The sequence below is a fragment of the Scophthalmus maximus genome, chromosome 3 (genome assembly GCF_022379125.1).
Source record: "Scophthalmus maximus strain ysfricsl-2021 chromosome 3, ASM2237912v1, whole genome shotgun sequence".
Lineage (NCBI taxonomy): Eukaryota > Metazoa > Chordata > Actinopteri > Pleuronectiformes > Scophthalmidae > Scophthalmus > Scophthalmus maximus.
Window position 1 is genome coordinate 20,005,643 of NC_061517.1, and position 23,366 is coordinate 20,029,008.

General features: G+C 45.8%; 1 protein-coding gene across 3 annotated transcripts in view; it reads left to right on the forward strand.

Annotated features, from left to right (window-relative positions):
• LOC118316740 (vitamin D3 receptor A) overlaps positions 1-9,906 on the forward strand; it is a 77,143-nt gene extending 67,237 nt beyond the window's left edge. For 2 of the 3 annotated variants that reach the window (XM_035644868.2, XM_035644869.2), the window contains one exon: positions 691-9,906. In XM_035644868.2, the coding sequence (XP_035500761.1) occupies positions 691-944 (254 nt within the window). In that variant the 3' untranslated portion in view covers positions 945-9,906. The remainder of the gene's footprint in view (positions 1-690) is intronic. The other variant, XR_004795255.2, reaches the window with a different exon arrangement.
• Positions 9,907-23,366: the final 13,460 nt, after the last annotated feature.

A 23,366-nucleotide genomic window follows, 5' to 3' on the forward strand; every position in this document is an offset into this window, starting at 1 on the left:
TACCACAGATAATCCTTGAGCCGAATCATGAGCACTCGCCCAGCTGGTTTTCTGTGTGAGGTTGGGTAAACAGTGAATTCGAGGACGACCACTGCACCTTCTGAAATTGTGTCTCTTCCTTTACCTTCTTACCGCAGCTGCAACTGTGTCAGCTCATGTTCAGTTCAATGTTCAGGGAATCTTTAGGCACCTCACGATTTGATTCCGATTCAGAGGGGAAATTGCAGGAAACAAGACGTAATGTTTCCATACGCTAGATTTTCACGCAGCGGGTACCGGTCGAATCGTCTCAGGTCGGCTGCTCTTGTTCAGCTGCCCTCTAATGCAGCTCAGAACGTAAACACGATGTTCTCCACGTCTGTGACGAAACTGTTCAGCCGCAAGGAACCTTAGTGCTGAAACTGTACATAAGTAAATACTGTTGACTGTCAATATGAAAATAAACTACATGTTGGGTGAACTTCTTTTTTTTTTTATTAAAACCTAGTTTGTTAAAGTTAAAAAGTCAAACATATGGATAGATTATGATTACAATTTATTAGGTTTGAACATTTTGTTTGTGGCAAAAGCGCAGCAACAAACTGCTCTGACTGACATTCTCTTTACCTCTCCACCTTCCCACCCCCGCCCCCTTCTCTCTTCCTGTGGCCCTCTCTGACTCCCCTCGCGATGGACGTTCTCCGCTGGCAGATCGTCCCGGCGTCCAGGACCACGCCCGTGTCGAGCAGCTCCAGGACCATCTGTCGGAGGCGTTGCAGGCCTACATCCGGATCAACCACCCAGGCGGGCGCCTCCTCTACGCCAAGATGATCCAGAAGCTGGCTGACCTGCGCAGCCTGAACGAGGAGCACTCCAAGCAGTACCGCTCACTCTCCTTCCAGCCCGAGCACAGCATGCAGCTCACCCCGCTGGTGCTGGAGGTGTTCGGCAGCGAGGTGTCATAGCAGTGGAGGGGGCAGGCGCGTCTACTCCCTCATCACACGCAGGATGATTAACCAACCCTCCCCACCTTGTCCCTGAGAAATGCCCCAGCCTTGATACATCCCTGGACGCGTTGGAGAAAGATGGATAATCAGATAGACGGTAACATTCACCTCTTCATCCTTGGCCCTCATCCTTTTTCCTCCTCTTCCTCCTGATCTACAGGAGCAAAGCTCAGATGTCTCGGACCTATGAATTTGTGGATTTCTTTTTTTCGAATCCCGCTATGGATTTCTGCGGCACCTCTAATTGCGTTACATTTCCTCACGTCATGCGGATGTGGTGACTCACAGACGTCTGGAGTGACAATCCAGATCCTCTCCACATGCACAAACTCCAGATTTGCCTTTTCTCATCAGCACCACCGTTCTCCAGACATCACTTCTCGATTTCTGCCGTGTTTTTTAACAGCGGAGACGACTCGACGGACGTGACCGTCACGTTCCTTTTCTAACCATCAATCCTTATGACGTCGCTTCAGGTCCACATCAACAGGTCCATCTATTAACCATTCTGGCACTTACAGATACATTTCTCGCAGTGTTACAGTACTTTTACTACTCTGGCCACACTGGTCGCTACAAACTGTTGTTTATTTACAGTTTGTCGGCAGCAAATACATCCAAATATATTAAAAACATCAACATGACGATGGACAAGCTTACGATAATGTAATTGGGGATGCACCGATCTGATACAAATACTGAAACCTCGGCCAAGTACCGAGTCAATGCCAGTTTTTACATTAATAATCTTTACTTCTCACTGAGTGGAAGAGACCAAGATCATCCTTCGCTGTGGTGTAGCAAGTTAAATACCTCCAAACTGCTGACCTTTTGTTTTCAGCTCCCTGACATAGTACATACAGGTAGAATAACATAGAATTGAATTGAATAGATCGGCCCCATATATGGGCTCTATCGTCATGAAAACCCTGATCCAGCTAATCAGTGTCCAACCCGATATCCGACATCGCATCGGTGCATCCCTAAATGTAATGTTAATACTGGGGGTGGTGGAGCAGGGGGGGGGGGTGGGGGGGGTTCCTCCTGCTCGGCCCCGTGTCTGTGTGCAGCAGAGCTCTCACACACTCACATGAAGTGAAGGAAGGAAGAGTCAGCGGAGGACAGGTTGAGAGTCGGAGCGATGAGTCAAGGAGGTCGGAGAGATGGAGGGATATGCTACAGTTGGAATTCCCTGCTCACAAGACAAAAGGGAATTTCACAAAAAACAAGAATGTATGTATAATGCTATATAAATATAAATGATACGTATAAGCTGATATATATATATATATATATATATATATATATATATATATATATATATATATATATATATATATATATATGTGTGTGTGTGTATACATATATATATATATTATATCAAGGAAGCAAATTGTTCAGACTGTTGTATAATGTAGAGGATTCGGAGGCCCCTCAGCTGTGTGTGGACGTGTGATCTTTCAAAAGACCACACGTCCACACGCGCGCACGAGAAAGCACTGAGAAGTGTGTGTGCGCGCGCGCGCGAGGAGTCCTTCTATTTTTGTGATGCGTGTACAGTATATGAGAATATTGATGGACCACAAGGGGGTGTGTGTACAGGCTCTGACTGAGGGTTCGATGCAGGAAAGCACTTTTCAGTTGGATATTTCGTCGTCATTGGACCTGTGAAGTTTGTCGACTGACACAACGTCATGTTTTTCGTGGATAGTGATTATCCAAAAGAGAAAAAGAAAAAGAGAAAAAAAAAATTTGTTCGGTCTGTCTGGTTAGATTGCTGCTAAGACAGTTAGAGCTAGATGGTTGGCTATAAAACCAACTAACCGGCTGTTGCCTCAGGGAAAAGTTTGTCTGACGATGTTGTGTACGTGGTGTTTACGGTGTGTGTGAGTGTGTGGGGCGTAAGCTTACAATCATGAGACGGAGATTGTTTTTTGAAGCTCTAGGATTCACTGTGATTTCTAATCATACTAAACAACAGCATAAGTAAGCTAAAAGTCAAACTTAAAAAAAATAATAATAAAAAAACGATTAACCCTTTGCAATTTTCATTCCTAAGCTCCGGTTCATTAAATGAAAATGAAAACTCCTCTTATGAAAAGGGTTAACATTATTGTACGACGCATAAGAGAACATTAGAGCTAAAGTACACACCCATTAAATGGCTGATGGCTACATTAAAAAAAAAGAAAAAGAATACAGTCATCAGTGTTTAAAACATTGCTTGATTAATATCAGCCTCAACTGGTATAGTTAGTTGTTTCTTTCTTCAGGGCAAATTAAATATTCTACAGATGGTAGCAATATACAGTGATAGAACAATGTATAGACTATATAGTGTCTGTTGTTTGTTTTTTGAATGAAATCCTTCAGATGCTCGTAACAGCAGGACAGAAATGTAAGACACGAGAAAGACGTTTATTTTTTTTTTTATATTCACCATCAAACCAAGCCTCATACTGTTTCATGTCACATTGATATCATTTTCAACACCAGCCGCATAAGCGAGGTTTAGGATGTTCCTTTTTCAACATCACCTACATATCATATCACCCCTCTCTCTGTTGGGACACGGTGCGCGCTCTCTCCCTCACGCAGTCCTGGATCGCCCCCTTGTGGACAAACCTTGTAAATACCACTTGCTAAGTCTGTACATAGTCTAGAGATTAACGTAGGCAAAATACTAAGAGAACTCAATTGTTTTGACGGCAGGATGCTCTGGAGATGCAGCACTATATGCAATTAAGGAGATGGACTCTTATGTTGTATTTAACTCGAATGTGCAGAGGCGACGGTCCCCGGTGAGCTTACTGAGTTGTTTTCAGGGGGCACTGAAGAAAAGTGTCCGCTGGTGGGTTGTTGTCTTTTATGACTGAACGTCTTGGTCGCCAATATTCACACATTCAAATTAGTGTTTCACAGACTAGAGCGGACCAGCGTTGGTCCAACCCTATTTCGGATGATGCTCTTTCTGAAATGAACATTCCCAGTGGAGTATGTGTTTGACTATTCCTACTGTCTGAGTCTCACACACGCTCCCCGAAAACACACACACACACACACACACACACACACACAACAGTCAATCAGTGTGAACCCCTGGCAGCCACCCAACAACTCAGTATGCCTCCACAGGAAGTGTCCTCTCTGTCCGTTCCAAGCTTATGGATGTACGTCTGTTCTCTCTCTCTCTCTCTCTAAAGTCAATCGATAAGCTTTTGACAATTATACAGTATATCCATAATATTTTAATTTTGATGATTTTTGATCTCTTTTTTTTTCTTCTTCTGTTTTGTTCTGTTCAAGATTGTAAATCAACGTGTTTCAGACTTTGCTGTCTAGCTTGTGCTTGGCTTGCCGCACTTGGGTGTCATGTCAAACGAAGCAGCGATGAGCAAAGTGGAACTCCTGGAGCCTTTTTCCACGTGCTCGCCGGTCCCGCGTCCCCTCGACTTCAACCGGGTGAATACACAACGGCCATTTTGACCCAAAGTCGTGGCTTTAACTTCTTGATTGGACGAGGGAAGGGACACCGGGGACCGTTCCCCTTCCTTTCCCTACTGGAGTCACTATAAACTCGTCGGTGCAGCCGCGCTCCACCTGGACCTGCAACCTGAAGGGGAAGGAACTCGGCGGAGCTCAGTCGGCGGAGCTCAGTCTTTGCGAGTGGAAAGGCGGCCCCCAGCTCTGCCTTTTCAAAAATGAAAAAAGAGCTACATCTGCTTTTCCAGCAGCACGGTGTCAAACACAATCAAGTGATCATGAACTAACACTGCCTCAACTGACTGACAGGATCTAGCCAATGGCAAACTGTCGCTACGCAACAGCATGCGCGTGCCTCTTCATCCGTCAACCGACCATCTAACCGCCTCTTCTTCTGCAATAGCCAATTACAGCAGGATTGCTCTTCATAGCTTTAACTCGGCAGCCGGTCAGTCTCTGCCTTTGGGGAAAAAAAGAGAAAAAAATACGGTGGCGCACCAAGGGCTGATGGGAGTCGGACGTTCGGCGGAACAGCTGCTCTGGGATTCGGACGTGCGCGCGACGACGGAGGAGCGGCTCCTTTGTGTCCCGACAGACCCAGAACACCTTTGGAGTGGACGTCCGGAAGACTGTGTAGACTCTGTATTGAAGGATCATAGGAGATAAAACAAAAACAAAAAGTATTTTTTTCGCCACAGGCAGACGTAGTGACATGCTGTACAGTGACCGACAAGACGTCGCCTCCTAAAAACCCAAAGTGTGACATTACCTTTCTCACTACTTTGTGTCTCGCAAACCGCAGCTCTTGAAATTTTTACTGAATAGTTGTTGAATGACGTAAAAAAAAGAAAAGAAAAAAACACACAAAAAAAAAAACCCCGTGGACTTTTTACATACAACATCAGCACCTACATCCTCTGTTTGAAAAAAAAAAAAAAGGAATGCAGGACGGGGCTGACGGTGGGCGGGGTGTTGGGCGAGAGTCCGCTCGGTTTCAAGGGTCCTGAGAGCGAAATCTCACCGATCTAACTTTGTATCTTACGCCGCCGACTTTCATTTCCTCATTTTCCCTCGTCGATGGTTGAGTTTCAGCTCAAACGCGCACCGCGGGGACTGTAGATTTGACGTCGGGAGACGCTCAGCGCTCAACATGGACCCAAAACCATCGCTGAGGTCCCGCCCCCGCCCCGCCCCGCCCCGCCCCGGCCCCTCACCCCTCCTCCTCCCCTCGACCCAGGTCAGCAGCTCCACCTCAGTAGCCTTACTAATGGAAACCTCACTCAGCTGGAAACATTAAAACAGATACCTCAGTAATTTACAGAATGACTTTTTACCATAGCTTTTAAGGGAACCAAACACACACCACACACACACACACACACACACACACACACACACACACACACACACACTCTCTCACACGGACATTCTACAGCTCTCTCCTCAGTCTTTGCACTGGCTTTACGATCACACACACAGTAAACCCGGTTGTTTTATGAAGTGGAAGATTGTCCAGCAGAACCCCGTTGCCAGTAGACCAGTCAGTATACGAGTGGATCCCAATGTTTCTAGATGTTTAACGGTCACTCTCCTTTGTTTCTTCTGCTCGATCCTCGTCTCGGCCTCATTCTGTTTCCTCTCACTGTCGTCTCTCTCTCTCTCTCTCTCTCTCTCTCTCGACGACGTGCCGCTAAGCTTAGGCGCTGCTGCGTTTTAACCAAACATACTACCTCTCCCTTCTGCACATACATACATATATATGTATATATATATATTTTCTTTTTGTTGGAAGCATGACTTTTTTTTCATTTTTTATTACGAGGCATCTCTTTTTAATTTTTACACTAATTTAGAGAGGGTTTCTTCTTTTCTTTCCGTGTGTATATGTACAGTATATTCCTTTTTATCTCGTTGTCTTTTCAAATGCTGGATGATTTTTACCTCAGATCTCACTACAAGCCTACAAATCTTAAAGTCAGTGCATCAGTGCATCAGAGGCCTGGTTGGCGTCGCGCTCCCACCGGACTGTGTCGACGCGTTTACATATGTTTTTTTTTGAAAAAACAACTTTGCATGGCTCCGTTCACATAGCAGATGATAGATTCTTTTTACTTCTTTCTTTTTACTCTTTCAATGTGGCACAGATCTGCTATTTATTTCTAGACACAAAATGAACTCGGTCTAACCTGGATGACGTGTCCTGTCATGGAAAGTGTCTGACAGAGAGTTGAGCTCCATCTTTACAGCTCAATACTTTAATCCCTGTCAACTTTGTAAACTGAGTTTGCAGAGCGACAACGATGCAGACGAGACGACTCGGCCTACTCTCAGTCATGCAGGGGGTTCCTATATTCATCCAGGAGATGAGGTTTAAAAAAACCATTATAGTAGAAATGGGAAAGAGGTATTGATACTCTTATTTAATGTATCTCGGCGTGAAAGCAGAACTCTAGATTGCAGGGCTATTGAAACGACCAAAAGCAAAATCTGCATCAAAGCATCCTTGTAAAGAAAAGGATGAAAAAGGGGCGGTGGGTCGAAGAAGTGCGCGGCCGGGGCCGAGATGAAAGCTGCTCTGTGAACGTAGCCTGAACCCTCGGAGGTGCCGAGTGGATGTGGGTCTGCTCACGGGAGGCGGGCGGCCCCTGCTTCAGTCGACCGGCGCCTTGGAATACACTTAAACTAACAGGCGCTGCCGCCAGCCGATCGGCGAACCTCTCCGTCAGGCCGCTGCTCTGTCCCTACAGCTGACATGTAGAGTACTGACAGTAACCTCCGACACCGCGTTGCCCTCCTTCGGCTCTGCCGTTGTGTCGCAGGTTTCCCGCGCGTTTCTCCGTAGCTGTCGCCTTTCTCTTTTTTTTTTTGCTGCAAGGTCTGATAAGGGTTTGTAACATTGGGATCCTGTTTTAGAAGTTAAAGATACAAATAGTGTTGGCTTTTATTTTCTGCTCAGCAGCCAGCCAAGTCTCTCACACACCCTCTCTGCACTCTGCCTTCTTCTAATCGTCTAACTCTGGTTCTGAATCCGTCGTCTGTTCGCTGCGCTCGCTCGCTCAGCTTCCAGACGACCAGGCCTTCGACACGCACGCTGTGAATGACACACACACACACACCCCCACACACACGCACGCACGCACGCACACACACCAAGCCTTTAGTGATCACGTGATGACGTCACCTCTCGGCTCCTCCAAGGTTCATTTGTTTACCGTCAGCGGCTGTTGGTCGACAGCGGCACAGACAGATATGCAAAATTCACGTTCAGCACTTACAGATGATTTCGTATTGAATGATTTGTTTTATTGAATCGAGGACGTATCTGACGCGTGGCATTTTGGGGGGGGGGGGGGGTCCGAGAATTTGAGTTTAACCTGACACCAAAAAAAAAAGTGATGCCCACTTTGTCAAAACAGAAGGAATTTTGATTAATGTTGATGATGATATTAGCTGTATCCTGAAAAAAATGAAATGACAAAAAAATGTAATATTAGGGTATTTTTATGTCAGATTGCGGAGTGATATTAGTGTAGAGTGGCCCCGGTTCAAGCGCCCATATTGTGCTTTTTGCCCCCAGTCTATTATTATGTCATATAAAGTTACTATTCCTGGCTTTTGTTTTTCATAAAGCATCTATAACCCTAAGTAACATGCAACGTACTCGCGTCCGTAGAGTTTTTAGCTGCTCTGGTCTCGTCTGCGATGGTGGTTCAGGTGTATATCGGCAGAACCGGTGTTGCCGTAGCTACAGAGGTAGTCGACAGCTCACTAGTCAGAGCAGACTGGGCCCTTTTCTGGAGGCGGGTAAAACGAGAACGATGTAGACAGTTGGGGGGGGAGGATATGTATAGGATATACGGCATATAATGCATCTTTCTTAACAGTGCAGCGTGTAATCCTATTCTAGTAAATAATGAACCTGTAAAAGACGGAATATGGGCCCGTGACGGTGCGCGGCCCCCGATGATTCACTGAACCTGAGGAGAGCAGGTGGACGGGAAGTCGTCCTCTGTGGTAAACACGGAACGCTTTTCATTCAACGGCGACGGTCGGCCGTCTGTTGCTCCGGTCGCATTTCTCTGCTACCTCTTTAAATCTGCGCTTGCTCGTACACACATGCACTTACTCACAGATCAACACACACTTATACTGACTGACTGAAAAAAAAGGCAGACACTGAACACACACACACACACACACTCTCTGATCAACACACACACACACGCATACAACGCACTCTTCTGTGCACTTCTTTCTCCCTCACCAGCAGTTCTTGCCAATGATGCACTTGTGTTTTTGTCTCTAAATGCTCTGCAAAGCGTGTGATGTCAAAAAAAACGGTTTGTTGTCATCTTCTCTCTTTTTTTTTTTATAAAATAAAAAAAGAAACTCTAATCTCTATAGGAAAAAGCCCTGGAGCTAGCCAGGCGGTTAGAGAAATCAAATTGAAGATTAATCGCGTTCAGTACATGCAGACAGTTTCACGTCTTTAAAGACAAACGGACATAAATGCACATATTGCTCAGCTCAGTTGTACCTTGGTGTGCCTAGAACCCACAGCCTTATTTTGGGACAATATCAGGGGTTTTAAAGCAGAATACAGGACGACCCGTCTTCGTATCGCTGATGTTAAGACGGTTTCCTTGAGTTTTAGTAGCTGTTTTGTTTTTTTCGTCGTCTTCTCCTCATATCCACGCATTTGTTAGCTTCTCAAATTGTTGTATCAGTTTTCGATGAGTCAACAGTAGCTGGCTCACGGGAGGTGCGCGTGACGAGGATGTGCTACGTCGCCGTGCTTCTCTGCTGGTCGTTCTCCTTGTCTCGATTAGTACTTTTATTTATTCCCCAGACATTTGGTCCTTATAAAGCCCGTCTGCTTTCTAAAAAAGGATCCCTACTGATGCAACAGTCTAATGAAATGTCCCCCTTTCGATTTTTCAACTGGAGAACGTCCAGCAGACCGTGAACATCCCGAAGCACGACCCGTCCTCGTCGTCGGGAGAACGGAAAATCTGAAATCTTTCGAATCGTAGTTTATCTCAGTAGAGTCCCAAGATAAGTACCTTTACCTTCACGCGCGCACACCACGTCGCAGTATAACTCACCAGACCTCAGTGCTTCTAGCAGGAACTCGTCTTTTCAACGTATACAGTTGCCATGGCAATCGCTGTTGATGGCACCGTCAATAGCCCGATACCATAATAAATAGTGTTATACATTCAGTACCTTAACCGATGTCTCTCTTCGTGGTTAAAAAGAAATCACCGCCTGTTTTTATTTTGTTTTTGTTTGTGTGTGTGTTGCTCTTTTTCTTTTTGCTCTTCTCTTGGAAGTTGATCCATTGTACTTTTGATTACATGCATTGTATGTAGTAAAAATACTGATGATGTTTTGGGGAAATCACAAATAAAACAGCTGTACATAATGATGCAAAACATCCCTCGTCTCCCTGTCGTGCTTCGTCTCAAGGTCAATGGGAAATGTGCTGTATTCATATAGAGCATTTACAGTACAAGTCTCATTCATCCACACACACATTCATGCAGCGCTGCTATACACAGCACGTCTTCTATCACACTTCATTCATACTGTCAGCTGAGTGTTGGCCGAGGACAAGGTGAATAGCTTGGTTCAGCCAAATGATGAAAAACACATTTTATGTCTCAGTTGTTCCTCTCAAAACCTGATTTTGTGATCAACAACAATGTGGAAAAATGAAATTTATATTGTGATAATCACAGCATTAAAATATATATATATATATATATATATATATATATATATATATATAAACAGTATATTTAAAATCTATCAGCGATGTCTCTTAATAATCCACAGAGAATGCTGTAAATGCTGGAGAACATACCTGTTGCAGGAAGTACAATTTGCTGTGAGATTGTTATTAATTGTTAATTATTCCAGCTGATTATCAAGAAAAGTAACTTTTCTGCGCTGTGAGTGACACAAGTGAAATTCCTTTCACCACTATTTTGATAACTATATGATCAATCTGGCGTGTAGTTTACAATATTCATCATCATCACGGAGGCTCGTGGTTCTCTTTTTGTTACAGCTGCTGTTTATAGTCATTTTCACTCAGAGGTGCAGTTTGAGGTGGACGGACACGGTGCACGTACACGACTGTGTCAGCAGAGGGCGCCACAATACACGTTGTGGTCATGAATAGTTGATTGACGTTTAGAAGGTCCACCGGCTTCACTGTGCAATAACCATGTCTTTCGTTTCATTGCTTATTTCATGACTTCCATGGTCACAATTTTCCAAAATAAAATTTTGATTTAGGAACTTTTACATTTAGCAAAAAGTCATGTAAATCAGAGGAGCTTTAGATTTTTAATCTAAAATGTCTCACCACTTTCATTCTTCTGAATGCAAGTTCTCTTTCATATTTTCCTTTCTGATTAAAATTAGATTAAACAAACAAATAAAATAATCTGAGAGGGGAAACACTGCTTTGCGACTGAACTGCCTCTAACTGATGTGATGCAGTGGCCCTTGACGTTTTATCAAGCTTCACTAAAGTAAACTTTTAACGGCTCAACTTTCTCTTCTCCACAGACCCAGCTGGGAGGTCTCACTCCTCTTTGCTTTTTGAAGATTTAACAGCCAAAATTTCAAGAGGGTTTCTTTTTTTCTCCACATAAACATTCCACTACTTCCAGTGAAACGTGCTATTGAGGTGTTACTGAACATTTTGTTTAGAACAACTTTGCACGTCACGTACAGTCCAAAGATCGATGGGCCCGTAACAGAGAGTAATTCAAGGGGAGGTGGCGAACTTGGATGTCTGTTAAGTGTAAGAATCATTTCAGACCGGCACTCTGCGCAGGACGAAACAAACGCCCGATAGTTCTCTGCAGACCCCGACACGACCCAGGTCTGGGAGGCCAGAGGGGTGACGGAGAGGCGGGCCCTGTCTGTGACGGGAGTCATCCGAACACCATTAGGGACAATCTCCCCCACGTGACGGCAGAGCCGAAGACATCTTGGAAAGAGCCACAAACAAGGAAGGACGGAGGTGAGAAGAGCACCGATTGGCTGATGGAGGTTTTGATGGACTACGTAGCTTCAAACTAGACCGATCACATGACAAACATTACGGACTGATATCACATTAATGTGTATGTGCTAATGACACATCTGCCTGTGGCTGGATGGCTCTGTGTGTTCTCAGGCTTCAAGTAAACTGCAGTGAAGCCGCCGTCAAAGCCTCCACCATGTCCAACTCATCAAGGGTTTTCATAATAGCGGCTTGTCCCACATTGAGTTCTCCTGCCTCTGACCTCCGACCGGACTGCAGTGGCTCACGTTGCAGCTCGTTGATTGACTCTTACATCAGTGGCTCTCGCGGCTCATGTACAGTAAAGACAGTTACAGACGAGAGAGCCAGTCACATTCCTGTATGGTAACTGCACGCAGCCATGTTGGGGAACTGCTCTGACACACAAACACATGTACTGCTAAAGCATTATAAAACATAATGATTATACTATATTATGTTAATATTATTATATTAATTACCCTGTTATTGATAACCCCACTTGTCTTCCTTAGTCATATCCTGCTCATGGTGACATGGTTCAGAGGATCTTAACTGAAATGTTACAGAATGTCATAACAGGACAGGACTGTGGTAAACTGGAGACACGAAATGATATAAGAAAAAAATTAGAATTTGACATTATTTTTTTTCACAAGTTCAGCTTTTGCTTGTTAGGTCGGGGTGTGTTTTGGATGTCCTGTTCCCTCAGCCCTATGTTCCCTCTGCCCTATGTTCCCTCAGCCCTATGTTCCCTCAGCCCTATGTTCCCTCTGCCCTATGTTCCCTCATCTCTATGTTCCCTCAGTCCTATGTTCCCTCATCTCTATGTTCCCTCAGCCCTATGTTCCCTCATCTCTATGTTCCCTCAGCCCTATGTTCCCTCATCTCTATGTTCCCTCATCTCTATGTTCCCTCTGCCCTATGTTCCCTCATCTCTATGTTCCCTCATCTCTATGTTCCCTCATCTCTATTCCCTCATCTCTATGTTCCCTGAGCCCTATGTTCCCTCAGCCCTATGTTCCCTCATCTCTATGTTCCCTCTGCCCTATGTTCCCTCATCTCTATGTTCCCTCATCTCTATGTTCCCTCTGCCCTATGTTCCCTCATCTCTATGTTCCCTCATCTCTATGTTCCCTCATCTCTATTCCCTCATCTCTATGTTCCCTGAGCCCTATGTTCCCTCAGCCCTATGTTCCCTCATCCCTATGTTCCCTCAGCCCTATGTTCCCTCATCTCTATGTTCCCTCATCTCTGTGTTCCCTCAGTCCTATGTTCCCTCTGCCCTATGTTCCCTCAGCCCTATGTTCCCTCATCTCTATGTTCCCTCTGACCTATGTTCCCTCATCTCTTTGTTCCCTCATCTCTATGTTCCCTCAGCCCTATGTTCCCTCATCTCTATGTTCTCTCTGACCTATGTTCCCTCATCTCTATGTTCTCTCTGACCTATGTTCCCTCATCCCTATGTTCCCTCAGCCCTATGTTCCCTCATCTCTGTGTTCCCTCATCTCTATGTTCCCTCAGCCCTATGTTCCCTCTGACCTATGTTCCCTCAGCCCTATGTTCCCTCTGACCTATGTTCCCTCAGCCCTATGTTCCCTCTGACCTATGTTCCCTCAGCCCTATGTTCCCTCATCTCTATGTTCCCTCAGCCCTATGTTCCCTCATCTCTTTGTTCCCTCATCTCTGTGTTCCCTCAGCCCTATGTTCCCTCATCTCTATGTTCCCTCTGCCCTATGTTCCCTCATCTCTTTGTTCCCTCATCTCTATGTTCCCTCAGCCCTATGTTCCCTCATCTCTATGTTCCCTCAGCCCTATGTTCCCTCATCTCTATGTTCTCTCTGACCTATGTTCCCTCATCTCTTTGTTCCCTCATCTCTATGTTCCCTCAGCCCTATGTTCCCTCATCTCTATGTTCCCTCAGCCCTATGTTCCCTCATCTCTATGTTCCCTCTGCCCTATGTTCCCTCATCTCTTTGTTCCCTCATCTCTATGTTCCCTCAGCCCTATGTTCCCTCATCTCTATGTTCCCTCAGCCCTATGTTCCCTCATCTCTATGTTCCCTCAGCCCTATGTTCCCTCATCTCTATGTTCTCTCTGACCTATGTTCCATCATCTCTATGTTCTCTCTGACCTATGTTCCCTCATCTCTATGTTCCCTCATCTCTATGTTTCCTCAGCCCTATGTTCCCTCAGCCCTATGTTCCCTCATCCCTATGTTCCCTCATCTCTATGTTCCCTCAGCCCTATGTTCCCTCATCTCTATGTTCCCTCTGCCCTATGTTCCCTCATCTCTTTGTTCCCTCATCTCTATGTTCCCTCATCTCTATGTTCTCTCTGACCTATGTTCCCTCAGCCCTATGTTCCCTCATCTCTATGTTCTCTCTGACCTATGTTCCCTCAGCCCTATGTTCCCTCATCTCTATGTTCCCTCATCTCTATGTTCCCTCTGCCCTATGTTCCCTCATCTCTATGTTCCCTCATCTCTATGTTCCCTCATCTCTATGTTCCCTCATCTCTATGTTCTCTCTGACCTATGTTCTCTCAACTCTATGTTCTCTCTGACCTATGTTCCCTCATCTCTATGTTCTCTCATCTCTATGTTCTCTCTGACCTATGTTCCCTCATCTCTATGTTCCCTCATCTCTATGTTCCCTCAGCCCTATGTTCCCTCAGCCCTATGTTCCCTCATCTCTATGTTCCCTCATCTCTATGTTCCCTCATCTCTATGTTCCCTCAGCCCTATGTTCCCTCAGCCCTTTGTTCCCTCATCTCTATGTTCTCTCTGACCTTTGTTCTCTCATCTCTATGTTCCCTCATCTCTATGTTCCCTCATCTCTTTGTTCCCTCATCTCTATGTTCCCTCATCTCTATGTTCCCTCATCTCTATGTTCCCTCAGCCCTATGTTCCCTCAGCCCTTTGTTCCCTCATCTCTATGTTCCCTCATCTCTATGTTCCCTCATCTCTATGTTCCCTCATCTCTATGTTCCCTCATCTCTATGTTCCCTCAGCCCTATGTTCCCTCAGCCCTTTGTTCCCTCATCTCTATGTTCTCTCTGACCTTTGTTCTCTCATCTCTATGTTCTCTCATCTCTATGTTCCCTCATCTCTATGTTCCCTCATCTCTATGTTCCCTCATTTCTATCAAATTTCCCCTGCATCAAAATTAGGCCCTACGTTAGGGTGAGGGTTAGGGAACATAGACACGCTCCCTCCGGCTAACTCAATACCAGCAGCGGGGGAACTTCGAGTTAACCATCTGGTTGTATCAATAAGTCGGCTGGTCGTGTTACTTCCTAATAGAAAGAAGATAAACTGCATGTTGTTTTGAAGCTCTCTGTTCTCGTCCATTCGGCTGTTTCACCGTCTGCCATTTTCTTCACTGGTCTCTTTCTGCCATGAGCAAATGATCAAGTTGACATTTTTCCGCGTCCCGGTGGCCAAGAGAATGACACGGTGAAGGCAAGGCTTATGGGAGATCAATGTTAGCGCGGATGGTGTCGTTTTTCTATCGTCGTTACAACTCTGCAATCAGTTTTAACAGCACAGCGACAAGTCTAAGCCAACAAGTCCACAAGTCCCACCCAGAGACCAACGCCAACGATGTCTTAGTCCGTCGCTGATTAGTTTTGGACTTTCTCTACCCCCTGTCTGTGGCGTTCAGCCCCCGAGTCCCATTCATTCCCAAACGAAGACATGGATCTTAAAGAATCAAGACCCAAACGGAGGCTCAGTGATTTCCTGATGGCCTTTGTATGTTTCGGCCAACATATCTCAAGCACATGTAAATGGGGCATTTGTCGAGGACTATTGTCGGCGACGGATTAATGGCACAGAGGAATAAGATTGTGACGAAACTGGGATATGCCAACGACACCTTATGGGGTTTGATTGCGACAATACCAATGTAGAATATCACCATGCAGACTTCTCGTCCAGTTGGATTTGTGCCATTTTACACGAAAAACGTCCGCTTCATCTGAATCACGCCAGCTGTGTTCATTTGAACAAAGAAGAGCTCATCAAAATAAAAACATTTTTGTATGTTACAGTATGTGACAGAAGACAATATTGGGCCCCGTGAACCGCTCCTCTTCCTCACCTCCAGTATTTCTGCCCCCCCCCCCCCAGTGAGCAGGAATGCTCCGGTGGAAGAGATTCTCGTTTCTCCGGCCAAGAGTCCGACATCCGCAGCTGACGGCAGACAGATGGAGAAGGAGTCGGGCCTTTCGCCGCAGCATTTACATTTATGCCTCCCGTTTCTCACCGTTAATCAGGCACGTGGTCAAATAGCCTGCCATCTGCACACAATAAACCTAACAGAGAGTAGCATACAGTCTCCACCCTGCCCGCTCCCGACACGTCTCCCCGAGATGTGACTGCCGGACACTTCATCAAAAACCCTAATCCCCCCCCGACCCCCCCACAAAGAGAGTCACCTCACAGCTGTATCATATTATTTTCTTTCACCATTGAAACGTCTAATGTTGCTGTAGCAAACCCCGACGGCGACCTGGACTCAGCGCAGAGCGACATTCAGTCCAAGCTTCTTCTCTTGACAGTGATTTCCTGGCTCTTCTACTTCTTCTACTTCTAGTTCGTGTTGAATCGCGAGAGATAGGAAAGGAAGCATTGAAGCTCCTCTCCTCTGCATTTAGAGAATCCCGGCAGCTCTTATCATGGCCGACGATGAAATACTTCCTGGTCACTTCAAGATTTAGGAAACTTCCTAAGCAAATTTGACAACTCGACCTCACCCCCAGTGCTTCTGTTACGGCCTTACTGTCGTGTGCGTTTCCTCTTCCTGTCTCCTCAGGCCCCTCCCCCTCCCCCGCCCTGCCGCAGGTGACGGTCCACACCTGAACCAGGTTGGAACCAGAACGGCTTCGCGGCCACACAACGAGCTGCAAAGCTCCGAAAAGCCTCGCGGAACTGAGCAGAGCCGACGGTGACCGCATTCACACTGCACATGGCACATTGTTCGTATGAAAATATGACCTTTAATCTCACAGCGGACGTTTGGACGATGTCAAAGTAGGAAGCTGATCATTTCATCAGGTGCTCTCGTCAGCTCAAGTGTGATGGTCAGAGTTGATCCTTGAGAGGATGGACGAGTTTCGTTGTCAGGAGGAGGAGGATTAATTCAGACACTTGGATCAGATGGTTCGCAGGTCAGACACGGTATATTACAGATCTGGATCGAGACCCTCTGCGTGCAGCGAGGAGGTTTCGATAATGAAAACAGCAGCACAAGAGTTCATATACCTCACCATGAGCACACGCAAATTCAGACTATAACATACAAGGTTGAAACTAATCTTTGCAGACAGACATCCATCACCCAGAAGATATTACTTTCTCCTGGCATGGCCATATCTGTACCATGACCTTTGACCTGTGCTTGAATCTTCCTCCCTGGAAGCGCAGACGTCTCATGCAATGACGCATGTGCGCCTTACATGTCCACACTTGGAGCATGCTATACATAGTCAATGTAAAATCTTACTAACAAAGTGTGACTTCAACATCCCATAAACCTATGCGCAATTTCCAAAATCCAGTTTTTATTTTGTCCATACTAATGTTTCCTGTCTTTTCGGTTCACGGTCAACTCACTAATGCAAACCTGTTGCCTGATCAGCTTCCTGTCCCTGCATGTCCTCCCTAGTGAACCCCTTTATATTTATTCTTTTTCCCTCGTGTACATGATGCATTCCAGCATTCTTCCTCACTTTTGATTTTCTGAGCATCGCCAGTATTGTGGGACTCCACGTCGTTGCTCGCCTCTTGCCCGTGTCCTCCGCCTTTCTCGGGCAAACCTCCCACAGATTTTTTCCTCTCATCTCAAACATCCCCCCCCCCCCCCCCCCCCTGCATGTTCTCTGCGTCCGAGCGTGAATACTCCACCAGTGTCACCGCGGTGACGGTGTCCCTGCATGAACCACACCAGGGCCCTGCTGAAATGGAAGCGGCTATAAATGGAACTTAAATGGAACTCCGCCATTTTGAATTTGAATTTCACCCCTGTGCTTTCCCTGCTGTGACACGTCAAACTGTCTGCCCTGAAAAAAAAGGCTGCTTGTGCACTTTTAAATATGTGGTAATGCAGTGACATTGACACACAATAATTACACAATGCTCCTATGGAACTGGATTATTCTACATTTCTTGCAAATATGTGCATTTCATCATAGCTGCTGGATATATTGTGATTTGCACTTTTTTAGACGGATTACTTTTTAAATTTGCATTCATGTGTTTGTATTGTTTTAAAAACAAAAGAAGCCCTGTGCCTATTTCTTTAACTTTGACTCTCTGTCCTTTCCAGAGTTAGTGTTAAAGTCATTATGTTCATGTGATACATTTGTTGCTCTGTTTTTACACAGTGCCTTCAGAGAATCTAGGTGACTCAGACTAGAAGCTCCAGCTAAACGTTGGGAATATGAAAGTGAAAGTTTGGGGGCGGACATCAGGTTTTTATTTCAGACCCAGCTGTAATAATGGTTTTTACTATAACAGGACGAGAGGGAGAGAAAGAGAAAAGGAGAGGAAGTGTAGACAAAAGAGGGATCATAGAGGGGGGAAAGAAGAGATTGACTGAGATGTTGAGCAAAGACAAAAGGGTGGGGCGCATAAAACAAGGAGGATCATGGGGTTACAGAGGGAGAGAGAGCTGGGGGGGAGGGGGGGGTGGGGGGCGAGAGAGGTTGTGGTAACACTGCTGACGCACATGTGAAACATGGAGGGGAGGGAGGGATGGAAAGGAATCTCTGGCAGGGATGACCAAACCTCGAGACGAGGTCAGAAAGCCACTGGCGACATGACACACACACACACACACACACACTTGAGTTGGGTTAGTAATGATAACAGTAATAATAGTAGTTTAATAGGTGATAATCATCTACGGGGTAATGATCGTGAAAACCACAAGGAGTGGGGAGTGGATGAACCAAACCCCCCCCCCCCCCTCTCTCACACACACACAGACACACTTACACACACACGGACACACACACGGACACACATTAACACATACGGACACACACACACACACACTGAGCACCGCCCCAGAGGATGAAACCAACAGACACAAGTTTTTGAAGTAATGTCTTTAGGTAAGAACTAGAAGTGTGTGTGTGTGTGTGTGTCCGTTTGTGTGTCCGTGTGTGTGTACATGCATTTTGACATTTACCAGTGTGTTGAATCATTTTTGTGTTTTGCTGAGAATTTCTTTTGTGCAGCTTTTTACTCTTAATAGATCACACACTATGTATGTGTTTGTATTGTTGTGCACGAATGTAAATATGTGTGTGTGTGTGTGTGTGTGTGTGTGTTTGTATGTGTGTATGTGTGTAAGTGTGTAAGTGTGTATGTGTGTATGAGTGTATGAGTGTATGTGTGTAAGTGTGTATGTGTGTATGTGTGTATGTATGTATGTATGTGTGTATGTGTGTATGTGTGTTATGTGTGTATGTATGTATGTGTGTATTTGTGTATGTGTGTATGTATGTATGTGTGTATGTGTGTATGTGTGTATGTGTGTATGTGTGTATGTATGTATGTGTGTATGTATGTATGTGTGTATGTGTGTATGTATGTATGTGTGTATGTGTGTATGTATGTATGTGTGTATGTGTGTATGTGTGTATGTGTGTATGTGTGTATGTGTGTGCGGTTGCATGCCTATGTGAGCATGTGTGTTCTGGCCGGTCGGAGCGTGGGAATGTGGTGGAGGATTTCTGTGGTATTTTTAATGTTTGTTATTAAATATTACCACAAGGGACCACGACCAAACCCCAGACACTCCTCCTCTGCTCCTCCCCGTTCCTTCTTTCTCTCCTTCTCGTTCTCTCTCTCTCTCTCTCTCTCCGAACCCTCCCCCCTCAAATAACAATGAAACCAAGGCGGCTCACCAGTTGGTTTGAATGAATCTGACACTTAAGGAACAGGCCAAACAAACGGAGTTGGAACCAAACTCTGGCAGGGGCGACGGAGTTAAAATAACCAGGGCAACGCAAGAATGCGAAGGGAGTCAAGAAGTAGAAATAGAACCAGTGTGACGCAGCAGCAGCAGCAGGTGGAGACACAAGTACGAGGAGGATGAGCGGCAGGTGAACTGACTCCCTGGGAGACGCGGAGGGAGTCCCAGATGTTCTCGTGTTATGTTCTCACCCCTGTCCCTTCTATTCGTAGTCAGCACGGTGGTGATTTTCCATGGAATAATTCATGGGTTTTAAAGAACAAATCCAGCATGTTGGATGGACTGATGTCAGTGTGAACGTGCAACTAAAATCTAGACCCAGATCTGGCAGATTTGAATACATTTCTTGGCTGAACAGGTTTGTCTTTTGATCGGTCCACGGTGGAGATTATGATTGGATGATCCGCGTTGTGTCGTCGTCTTAGCCGTGAGGGTAGAGTGACTCTTAAGGTGACTGTCGGACCTCGGCGGTGGAGCGCGCTCTACTGAGTGACGCTCTAGTTGAATTTTGGACTTAGATTTGCCACGTCGCCGGAGGCCGGGCGACCGAAAGAAATCCTGATGTTGGCTTAAGGTGTGAATCAGTAACAGTTTGACAAATGAACTTACGAGGTGAAACCTCGACGTGTTTCCACTGTCCCTCGGGGGGATTTTGTGGGACTGTCGCTGACCTAGACAGTACGTTCTGCATCAGGGTTGATGTGTTTAGCGTCGTCCTGGTTCCGTCAACAAAAAGCCAAGTTGATTTTTTTTCCCCCACTGGCTTCTTTTGGATTAGTTCTGTAATGAAGAAACCTTTTTGGCCTATTAGTGATAGTCTGGAGCAGAAACCAAATGAGGCTCCAAAGGCGGACCAGGGATTCGATCTGTTTTCATGTTCGACGAGAGTCGATGCGATGAGTTCTTTGTATGTCGCCACTTGGTAGCCGCCCCCCCCCCTCTTTTTTAAAAAAGGTATAAAAGCTGAAAATAATCACAAGTGAGGTATTTAGTGAGGCATTTCATTTTGTAGAATGAAACGTGAGAATGCCTTGAGCTCGTGTTGACCACACACTTTATAAAAACCCATTCACTTTGGTATGTGTGTGTGTGTGTGTGTGTGTGTGTGTGTAAAAAAGAAAAGAACGACTGATATTATTGGATCTAATTTTTTAAACCACACTGACTGTGACACACATCAATTTTTTTTGTTATGCTCCTATTCATTGCCCTTATCCCCGGAGCACTTTTCACTCTACAGTTTCACCACAGGGTTAGTGCCCCCCACTCATGTCTGTGGGTGGGTCTAATATCCGTCGGCATCCCCAGAGAACACATCTCCATAATGTTGCCATGATGTTGCCATATCAACTGTTTGCATGCTAAAAGCTGCTGACTGGCGGTCAGCTCGGCAAGGTACGGCTGGTTGCCTGGCAACCTCGTGGCGGACGACAAGAGAGTCCAAAACCACAACTTGTCATTATTACACACAGATCAAATAAGCAAGATACTCTATGCGACTATTTGCTATTGAATGAGCTTTAGAGCTACTGAAAAGAAAAGAAGACGAAAAAAGAAATATTGTTTCACCCTAAAAATAGCAACGTTTTTTATTTCTTTTTCTCTTTAATTAATTCTTTCAAACCATCCATCTGTTTTCTTTGGTCTGGAGTGAAATGAGCCTCATGGGGCCGCTAATATGACTTCACACTTTGTCTTGTTTTTATTGAGGCTTCCATTCATTTGAATCACATCCAGTAAATCCCCCATAAACGCCATATTTACGCTGATTAGCTTGTCATTCAGAGTTTTGTGAGGGCAAAATGAAGAAACCTAAAAAAAAGAAAGAAATAGAAATCACTCATCTGTTTCATTAGCGTAGTTTTTCACAGGCTTTCTATTGATTTGTTTTTTTTGAAGTTGAAATTGAAATTGAAAGCCTTTATTGTGAGTGTATAATTTCTTATACCAACGAGATTGGGAGCGCTGCCCCTGCTGGTGCATTTGAAATATAATATAGACACTCACAGACGGACACGTATATATCTATATATATCTATATATATAGATATATATATCTATATATATAGAAGCACTTTGCAACAGCTAAAACACATTTCCCTTCAGCATGCAGGTCCAGTACCTTGAGTCCCCTGAGTCCCAGTGGGAGTGGAGCTGAGAACACCAGATGGTGTAATGATGTGTTCGGGTCAGAAACGGGAGTGCTCAGAGGAGCGAGGGCAGCAGAGTAAACAGCCGCAGAGTGTTTATCTGATCCTCCCCGCTCTCTGAGACAACTGACCGTTTGGTTGGATCAGACTGAGTCACTGCGGCTGAGATGATCGTCGTCTCCCCGCCCCCAGGGTACCACGGGGGGGTCTCTCGCCGCTTCCCAGCAGTTCAATACCAGCGATAAGAGATGTGTCTGTCCCGAAAAACACATTTTTGTTCCCGCCAATGATTATCAAAGCACGTCTCACTCACTCTGGAGCAGGCAGGTTCTCAAATCTCACCACGTGTCCACTTTTTTACAAGCCATATGTTAAGAGCCGCAGAATTTTCAAAAACACTTGGGAACCTTTCGCGTAAACCTCAGCGCACCTTCGACACGGCAACTTTTTTCTCTCCTGTGCATTTTTCGCCACCTTTTCCTCAGTGTAGCGCTTGGAGTCCTCCTCCGACCGCAGTCGGAGTCGCCTGGCGCGCCGCCCCCGCCGTGCTGCCGTTGTCACGGGGAGAGGAGGTCAAGTTCTGGGTGGAGCCGACAGATGGACGGATTCTTACCGTACAGTAAACATATCTTCCTCTGTTGTTTTTCCCCCCTTTCTCCGCGGAGCTCTCCGCTCCTCGAGACTCTCACACTATCCGCGTTCGGTTCCCCCCCCCAAAAAAAATGTTTCCGCCGCCGCGGTTGCCTCGGCGGCCTGCATCACAAATTGGAGCCCCATCGTGCGGTCCAACAGGTCGGGCGAGAGGTCAAAGCTCAGAGACGACCTTGCGGAGGGTGTCGTCGTTCTGTCGCCGTGACGGCACAATGACAAGTTTAGGCCAAAAGCTTGTTTATCTCCGCTTTAAGCTTCATGTGAAACAGTCTTTTTGTGAAACACTTCTCCAGTGTTCATGCACGTGTTTCAGACTTTTGACAGGAGTCCCCACATCACAACCCCCCCTCCCCCTCCAATCAGACCCCGTTTCCTCTTCATGTCACCCAATTCCATCTGTTCCCCACCTTCTCCATTCCTCCGTTTGTCCGCCCCGCTGCCTCGCAGCTATCTTTCCTCTGTTTTTGTTCTTGTTTTTTTTCTCTCTCTCAGAGGTATGCGGGAGCACAGTCGCGGGAGACTCCGAGCTTTTTCCGCACGAGGCAGCCAAATTTAGCGTTGTGGTTTTTTCTCTCCGCGTGTTTATTTTTGGGTTCTTCTGGAGGGACGACATATCTGCGGGAGAACCAAGCGGCCCCGAGCGGGTGCTTTCCCCCTGGGGGATCATCTCGGGCTCAGGGTAAAAATAGGAGAGGCTTTTTTTGGGGGGGGGAAGGGAATTAAGGGTTGGTGAGCGGCGCCTCCCGAGGGGGCCCGCTCTCGCGAAGAGAGATCATCAGCCCTTTGTTTGTTTGTGTGTTTTGTTTTTTTCATTCCACAGAGCATGTGGAAACAGCTATTGGAGTTGTGCTGTTGACACAATGGAAAAAGCACCAACAGCTGTTGTGGGCCATTTTTAAAATCACTGTAATTTCCAAGAGCAATTAGCAGCGCCATAATTACTTTACACGTGATTAAAACACATCACCACGTCTCCCCTCCTGTACTCACCCCCTCTCTCCTCCGCATCTGTGTGCAAATTCCGCTCCGAGGAGAGCGCCAATCTCTGTCG